The sequence below is a fragment of the Helianthus annuus genome, chromosome 6 (genome assembly GCF_002127325.2).
Source record: "Helianthus annuus cultivar XRQ/B chromosome 6, HanXRQr2.0-SUNRISE, whole genome shotgun sequence".
Taxonomy (NCBI): domain Eukaryota; kingdom Viridiplantae; phylum Streptophyta; class Magnoliopsida; order Asterales; family Asteraceae; genus Helianthus; species Helianthus annuus.
This window is the reverse complement of record NC_035438.2, coordinates 7,782,335-7,791,321: the sequence shown is the minus strand read 5'-3', so window position 1 is coordinate 7,791,321 and position 8,987 is coordinate 7,782,335. Positions and strand designations below refer to the sequence as shown.

At 34.8% G+C, this 8,987-nt stretch overlaps 1 protein-coding gene across 1 annotated transcript; it reads right to left on the bottom strand.

Moving 5' to 3' along the window:
- Positions 1–3,338: 3,338 nt before the first annotated feature.
- Positions 3,339–8,689, bottom strand: LOC110864558 (ubiquitin carboxyl-terminal hydrolase 20). The gene is made up of 8 exons (XM_022113660.2): positions 8,251–8,689; positions 7,552–7,672; positions 7,344–7,454; positions 7,056–7,228; positions 6,192–6,530; positions 5,979–6,101; positions 4,671–5,127; positions 3,339–3,793 (listed from the first exon to the last, which is right to left on the bottom strand). The coding sequence occupies exons 1-8, from the start codon at positions 8,569–8,571 to the stop codon at positions 3,501–3,503; spliced, it is 1,938 nt and encodes a 645-aa protein (XP_021969352.1). The 5' UTR covers positions 8,572–8,689; the 3' UTR covers positions 3,339–3,500.
- Positions 8,690–8,987: the final 298 nt, after the last annotated feature.

The following is an 8,987-nucleotide window of genomic DNA, read 5'->3' as shown; positions in this document are numbered from 1 at the left end:
CACATATAAGAGCCTTCAAAATGATATTGGACACATAAGGAGAATTTTAAACATACTTTAAAAACAAACAAAAAAAATGTGTATACATATGTATTTTACTCATTTTGTGTATAGCATAACAATGAAACCCAGTTTGTAAATATGTTACGTTTCTTTTTATGCATATGATATTTTTCTTCTTTGTTGATTTACTAGGTGTTACTCGACACAACAGAAAGGAAATTCACCCGACGGTGTGTTCTTCCGTTTACAATCCGAACGGTGCGTTTCTTTGGTTGCCATCTCTAAATTGCGTCGGTTTGGTTAGTTTGAATGTTTTTAATTCATGTGACAATTTTGGTAGGTTTTTTAAATGTTTTTGTTCGGTGTGTCGGTTTGGACGTAAAGTCCAATTTTTGTCCCATTTTTAGCATGTTGTTCATCACGTAGGGTTGGATGTAAAGTCCGGTTGCCGTTCGATTGTTTAGTATGTTGGTAATTGCCAACCGGTGGTTCGATTTAATTATATATAATATTTAATAATAATATAACATAATGAAAGGGTGTGAATAAAATAAACGAAAGGGTGTGACTTTTAAACAAATAGAACATAACCCAAGTTGCTAATTGTATAAGGGTATAATGGGTTGTTTAAGTAGTCATGAATATACCATGTTTATAAATGGAAGCAGATAGCAGTGGTTTATTGTTTCATTCAAATCTTTGAGTAGTCACGAAGATATGCAAAATTGAATCGATGAAGGGGTGATGGTCGTTATTTTGTTCATACAAAAACAAAATCAACATGCGAACACGTGTAACGATCGGAACTATGGTTGTGGCTGAATAGTTGTTTTTTGTATATACCGATTGGTGTGATAGTGGAATGGTTGGCGTTCTTTGTATATCTACGAGATGGGCCTTCTTTAAATGTCGTATCATTATAATGTTTTCCAATGTACATTTGATCAGTCACAACCTTTTATAACTAAAGATAGGGCCTTCTTTAATCAATTTTTAATCTTCGAAATCGCATTTTTTAAACAAATGGGTATACCCCCCTACAACGCATGGGTTAACATTATAATCAACATCCCGCCGTAACGCGCGGGTTAACATTAACTCGTTAGTAACATGTAGGAACATGTTTTGTCAAATTCTCTATATATTAATTTCAAACAATTTGAGGAATATATATATATGTGTGTGTGTGTGTTTATTTGTGGTTTTTTGTGTTTCTTTCTTTAATTTTTATTTTTTATAGTAAACTTTAAGGTTCTTTTTTTTTATTTTTGTTTTACAAGTTTAGTTTTTTTATTAGTTTTTGTTTTACGTTTAGTGGATTTAGTCACTGTTCTATTGCTCCTTAACACTGTGTATGGTGGTCACATTTGGTCCTTTAGTTTTTTTCTTTGTTTAGTTGCTATTTAACATGGTGTTTGATAGACACATTTGGTCCATAGGTTTTTTTTACCCCCTTAACTTTCTAATACGTGTTAGTATAGATTTGACTATGTCTACTTTTTACGTCACGTGAGTTACTTGGTGTTAAAAAAATCGTGTTTTTGTTTTACGTTTTTTTCCGATTTTTATCGTGATTTGGTTGCTACTTGCATAATTTTACGCCTCCCGGCCTCGCAAAGCTGATAGTTAGAATACATGCTGAATTTTGAAGTTCAAAGACTTTATGTCTAATTAGTTTTTTTAAGATATAAATGGATATCCAACTCAACCCATTTTATCCACCCAAAATGGTTTGATGTATTTAATTAACCAATGGGATTAATTAGTTTAAATTCAAGTGCTATGGCCTATCACGATACATGTATATGACAGGATAATTTTGTTAATTGAATTTATTATGTAGTACAGATATTTCTTCTGGTCCACAACCCATTTTTTATAATTTAAAAGAACATTCAAAAAACTAGTATTTTTTTGTGATATACCTTGCATGTAAGAATGAAATACCGGACACAATGGTCGTGCATCAACGTTGAGTCACGTATAGTGCCAGTTTGTTACATGAAACACCGGTTTAAAATCTCACCGTATATAAAACCACGCTTATGTATCACGGTATGGTTAATGAAACTTACTATTCGGTGATTAATTCACTGCATGCTCAAACTCGCATCGCTTATTCATTGTATTTTGTGTTTTTTGGCACTAATTAATGCATGAATAGATCAATATGATCGGGGTTTTTAGTTATCACGATGATCCAAGCATATCACGCTATGTACAATAACACGATCAATCATGTGAGAGGCTATGCATTTTCACATATTTTTTAATTAATCATCAAAGCATACATTTTATTGATGATATGTGATGAAAATGTTGTACTTGAGAGCAGGTTTGCATATGTTAGGAATTTTAGTAGACATTTCATATAATACATGAATTTAAGGTAATACCTAACACATCTGTTGTGTAACCGCTGACTATAAAGCTATGTGTTATATCCAGGCAAGGAGCAGTGAGTTGCAAAACACTGCGCCACCCCTTGTTCCCACTGATTTCCGAGCTCTCCATGGTACCCAACTCTCCATCCTTGGCTCCCCACTAAGGATGGCAAAAATACCTGAGCCCGACGGGTATACCCGAAACCCGACACAAATGGGACGGGTATACCCGATACCCGACGGGTATTGGGCCGGGTATGGGATTAGTTTTAAAAATTTTCGCGGGTATGGGTCGGGTATGGGATTAGGTGATACCCAACCCGATTACCCGAAACCACATACCCGTTTACCCGAACTATATACCCGATTTTTTTAATTTATACTTTTATTTTCCATTAACCCTTGTCTATTAGTGATTTATTTTAGTATGTTCATCATGTGAAAAAATAAATTTTCCTTTAGTATATGCATTTGATAATAGTATCTATATTTTGTATGTTGTGAAGTATATGCATGTGAGTGTATAAGTATTATAAAGTTATTATTAATTTATGATAAAACTTATATATATGTCATGTATATTTTTAATTTATAATAGTTGTTGTATAAATAAAATAATATAATAATTACTATAATAAAAAAATGTATTTAGAAATCTCAGTGTACATCTTTTAACAAACTAATGGGTAAACCTGATACCCGACAGGTATTGAGTCGGATATGGGACGCGATTTTATAACCAGGTACGAGTATGGGATTACCAATACCCGATCCGAACCCGACCCATTGTCATCCCCACTCCCCACATCTCTCTTTTTTTTCTCAAAGTCTCTCTCTTTCTCTCTATTTATTTTTTTTTTTTAACACAAAATAACTAACAACAAAAAAAAGCAGAAATACAATAAAAAGTAGAGATCTCACATAGTTGACCAAAATTTAACCTCAACTTAGTTTGAAAAAGAAAACATAATGGTGGAATGAACACCACATTATGGTAAAATTTAGCATCTAGATAATATACTGATACACACAATCTCATAATCTAACATCACTTTCTCAAAAGCAAAAAATAGGTTCCAAAGACCCTATAATTTAAACATCCACAACTAAAGTTCAAGTTAAGCTGAAACGACCCAAATTACGTTTAACCGAATTAAAACGCTCATGCGATTTGCTGATGTTCTTTCGTGGAGATGATACCATCTTCTTGCTCTTCCTCACCAGTGAATTTTCACTCTTTGCTGACAAAGCAGCCATCAACAAATCCCCCCTTGCACCAGGCATTCTCTTGCACATTCTCATCGCCTCGCGTTTTGCAGAGTCTTCAGCTTCATTGTTTCGTGGTCTCTTACATGTCGCTTTCTCCACAGGTTTTGATTGCTTCGGCTTTGCAGCAAACACCACTTCTGTATACCCAACCACCATTTCCCATGTTAGTTATTACGATTACAAAGTTTACGCTGATAGTCATAGGGCTGCAAACGAACCGTATGTTCAGCAAACAGTTCGTGAACCGTTCAGCAAGAAGTTCATTTGTGTCCGTTCGTTTAGTTAAATAAACATGAACAAAGGCCATATTCGTTCAGTTATATTCGTGAACGTTTGGTAACGTGTTCGATAGTTTATCAGTGTTTAATAAGTATTAGTGTAGAGTTAAATGCCATTTTAGTCCCTGTGGTTTGGGCCATTTTGGCAGTTTAGTCCAAAGGTTTCATTTTTCACATGTGGGTCCAAAAATGTTTCACCGTTGCCATTTTAGTCCACTGGGTTAACTTCATCCATTTTTTCTGTTAACGAGAAGGCCAATTCGGTTATTTTATATGTAGTTCTGTTAACTAGAAGGGCAATTCAGCCACCTAAAACAACTGAATTAGCCTTCTCGTTAACTGAAAAAATGGATGAAGTTAACCCAGTGGGCTAAAATGGCAACGGTGAAACCTTTTTGGACCCACAGGTGAAAAATGAAACCTTTGGACTCAAGTGGCAAAATGACCGAAACCACAGGGACTAAAATGTCATTTAACTCATTAGTGTATTATATGTCTTGTTAACAAACGCTTATTTGGGTTCGTTTGTCTCCATGCACACGAACACGTTTATTTCCTTAACAAACAAACAAGAACATAAAATCTTGTTTGGTAAGTGTTCATGAACAGTTTGTGAACACATATATTTCTTAACAAACAAATACGAACAAGGCCTTGTTTGTGTTTGTTTGGTTCGTTTGCATCTCTGTGAATAGATAATAGCCATGTAAAGAACATAAAGATCAAGCAAAATTACCTAAATTTTCATCATCAGATGTATCAAGTCCAGGAGATCTCGGTGGTGTTAACGGAGGAAATAATCCATCAATATCAACGTTGTGTTTTAAACTATTTGTAGGAGTGACACATGTATTCTTTTGAGCTTCAACTCTATGGTTAGAGCCATATTCTTTGAGAATCAACGGAGAAGTTACTTTAACTACATTAGTGATCGGTTTGAGTGGCGCAACCGCCACATCATCAGATTGAGGATGACGAGGATGATGATCTGCAGGCGCTTTGATGCCGTCAGAATGAACATTTGGTGCATCTACATTCTCCAGTACTGATTTCGGTGAAGTCGTTGGTATGTTTGAGAGAAATGTTGGCTTATATGTTTCCATAAAATTAGAAAACCAAAATGTGCCTTGTTTTGCATAAAACAGAATGTACGCTTCCGATGATAGCACAAGTTCTTCTGAGACACTAGTAACCTATCAAAACAAATAACAAAATCAATTTCCAAATTACGTATAGACTAAATTGCATTTTACGTCCTTTAAGTTTGAGCCAAATTACAGGCGTTATCCTTTAACTAACAAAATTACACTGGATGTCCTTTATGTTACTGTTAACACGTACCGCTCACATGAGGGCATAATGGTCACTTACACTTAATAACTAAAAAATTTTTAATATAAATAAAATATAGAGTTAAATGCCACTTTAGTCCCTGTGGATTGGGCCATTTTGCGAGTTTAGTCCAAAGGTTTCATTTTTCGTCTGTGTGTCCAAAAAGGTTTCACCATTGCCATTTTAGTCCACCAGGTTAACTTCATCTATTTTTTCTGTTAACGAGAAGGGCAATTTGGTCATTTTATATGTAATATTGTGAACTAGAAGGGCAATTCGGCCATATAAAATGACCGAATTGCCTTTCGCATTAACAGAAATAATGGATGAAGTTAACCCAGTGGACCAAAATGGCAACGGTGAAACCTTTTTAGACCCACAGGCGAAAAATGAAACCTTTGGACTAAACTGGCAAAATGGCCCAAACCACATGGACTAAAATGACATTTAACTCTAGAATATATTAACAACAAAAGAAGTAAAATTGACCATTTTGCCCTCAAGTGAGCGGCAAATGTTAATAGTTGACAGAAAAAAGACTGAGTTAGCGCAAAAGGACACCGCCTAATGAGAAACAATAACATAAAGAACTTCCAGTGTAATTTCGTTAGTTAAAGAACAGCTCCTGCAATTTGATTCAAACTTAAAGGACGTAAAATGCAATTTATATATTAAAAGATTACATTATTAAAGAGATGTTATATACTATTACCTTTGAGTCATCAAACTTGTACCATGTATTTGGTGCGGAACGAATGTAAGAATAATAATGACCACAGCTAGATGTAAAAGCCGTATGTACAACAACTGCGTATAGTTCATATTTCAAATCCATCTGGCAAAACAAAATTGCGGTAAGTGAATATATGCATATATATAATGTATATATAAGCTTTTTCAGGCACATTTCATAAAGGGAACTTACGTTATTACTCTGGCTGCCTCGTGTGTAAGGCTGCAGGTCCAACTCTAGAGGAAAGTCAACGTGTTTGTCTATTTTCTCAACATGAGATCCATCATTTTTGAATCTTTTTAAATGGAATGCACAAGTAAGCGGGATTTGATCAAGCAAAAGCTGTTTCTCAACGGAGACTTTTTGTTTACACTCGTCACATGTAAACTTCATTTCTTCGTCTTCAATGTGCTCAACTTTCGTAAATGATTCAAGAGCGGTTGAAAGAGTGTTTACGTCTTTGATTTCCAAACTTAAGTCGGCAAAAGGCTCGTATGTATCTGATACGTGATTGCAGTTGCAGCACCTTAACTGAAATTCATATAGCAATAAACGAACATAAAAAATTAACTTAACAATATACGTAAATTTGAAAGGAAAAAAAAAGAGTAAACTGCCATTTTGGTCCCTGTGGTTTGGTCAAGTTTGCCAGTTTAGTCCAAAACTCAAACTTTTTGCATCTGGGTCCCTGTGGTTTCAGTTTTATTGCCATTTTGGTCCAAAAATGAAATCAGGTCATATTTGTCTTATAAAATCCTGTTATTTTGTCATTTTCTACAGGGGCAAAATGATCATTTCTTTTTTATAAATAAATATCATATCTTATAAGACAAATATGACCTGATTTGCCCCTGAAGAAAATGACAAAATTGCAGGATTTTATAAGATAAGTATGAACTGATTTCATTTTTGGACCAAAATGGCAATAAAACTGAAACCACAGGGACCCAGATGCAAAAGGTTTTAGTTTTGGACTAAAGTGGAAAAAGTAACCAAACCTCAGGGACCAAAATGGCAGTTTACTCAAAAAAAAAATAATGAGAATCGAATACTTACTTTGCTAATAACCCGACCTCCAAAGACTTGTTTGACTAAATTGTTAGATTGTGAAGAACTACTATCTTCTTTTGTTTTTGAATTGCTTAAAGAACTTTCGAGTTTATCGAGAAAGCATTGCAAGAATTCGTGAGCGTCTTCTTGTTGATACCTTTGGAATGACGATGAAAAATCTGACGGCCATTTTATAAAAAAAAAAAAAAAAAAAAAAAAAAAAAAAATTAGAAAGATATATAATAAGTTGTAACATATGAATATTGACAAGTTAATGCAGGGTTGAATACATACATCTCAAATTGTCAACCAACTTCCAAGGGGAAACAATTTTTCGAGAAGATGATAGTGAAAGCTCAATGTGTTCCCGCAACGCACAGATCAAGCAGAACCGTTCGTTGCTACCTACAAACCAACACTTTAATATCATATACTTCATTATAAATATATAATGTAACATTCACTAAACTAGACTGAATATAAATGAAGGTTTCAGACATACTGTCACAAGGCGTCGGATGCGCGTGTGAATAGAGACCCTGAACAAGTAGAACGGAGTGAGTGAAGCACTGCAAAACCGCGTTGAAAAAACAAGTGTTGACAAGGTTGGCAAGTCCTGCACCCTGTAAGTTAATAAGTTAAATTAGCAGATGGCAATCTTGAAGTACTTTAGTTAACTTTGAGGTACTATTTATAAACAGAGCTAGCTCGGCTCGGATTTGAAACCGAACTGAAAATCTAAGCTCGGGCTCGGCTTGGTTTGGCTCATTGTTATAAGAAAATTTAATACATAGCTCTCAAAATTCGGTAATCTAAAATATTATTCAACAGTTCAAATATCACATATCCAACATAAGTTCAACCTAATAAATTACAAGCTAAAATCGAGTTCAACAATAATAAAATAAGTTTTAAATTTCAACAAAATACAATATTGGTTCATTAGCAAGGTAATCAACCTTCCTATAGATATCAAATTATACTCCTAAATACATCTAAATAATAATCAGTTTTTTTGTAATATATTATAATATATATATATAAATAAAATATATTACAAGTAAAATAATCCGAGCTAAGCCAAGCCGAGCTACTAAGCGAGCCAGAACCGAGCCGAGCCGGCTCATTGCGAGCCGGCTCAATTTAAAACCGAGCCATTCACAATATCATAAACCAAAAAAAACAATCAAACAAAACATACCACAGTAGACGGATTCTCGTAACCATCATCATTCCAACTCGAAGCGACCGCAACCGATGGCACGGGTTTCTGCGCCTCAAACTGACTTCGACTACAAGAACTGTTAACAGAATTTAAGGGCTCAGATGGAGCATTAGGTTCAGCAGCCGAAGAACACTCATCACAATCTTCAATCAATTCAGTTGACATCAACGAATCCATATCCAACTCTTTCTTCAATTCAGTCAAGGAGAAATCCTCTGGTCCAGTTGGATCTAGGGTTTTGGTGCAAGAAAATATGGAGGCATTTGATTCGGTGTGTGGTGCTGCAGAATCACCCATCGGATGAGAGAATTTTGAATTTTCAGATTGGGGGTTTTGATAGTGTTGAAGGGGGAATAATTAGGGTTTGAATTTTGGCTGGATTAAGAAAGAGGGAAACTTTTGGTGAAAGTTGAAAGTGGTTTTGAGATTTTAAAATGGGAGGGAAAATAAGCCGCCATTTTTTATGGTTTTGTAGAGGGGAGAGATTGTGACTGATCATAGAATATTTCGTACCTAACGAACGTTGAAAAACTTAGAGGTTGATTAATATCAACTAGCGAGATTCCTCCGCGCTTTGTGGCGAGAATTCAGTCAGTATCAACTTGGTTCATTACGTTACCCACACTCGTTATAGTAGTCGAAAGAAAAAACATTACATCGATTGAAAACAATAAAAACATATATCGATATCGGAACTGATGTTGTTTAGTTGA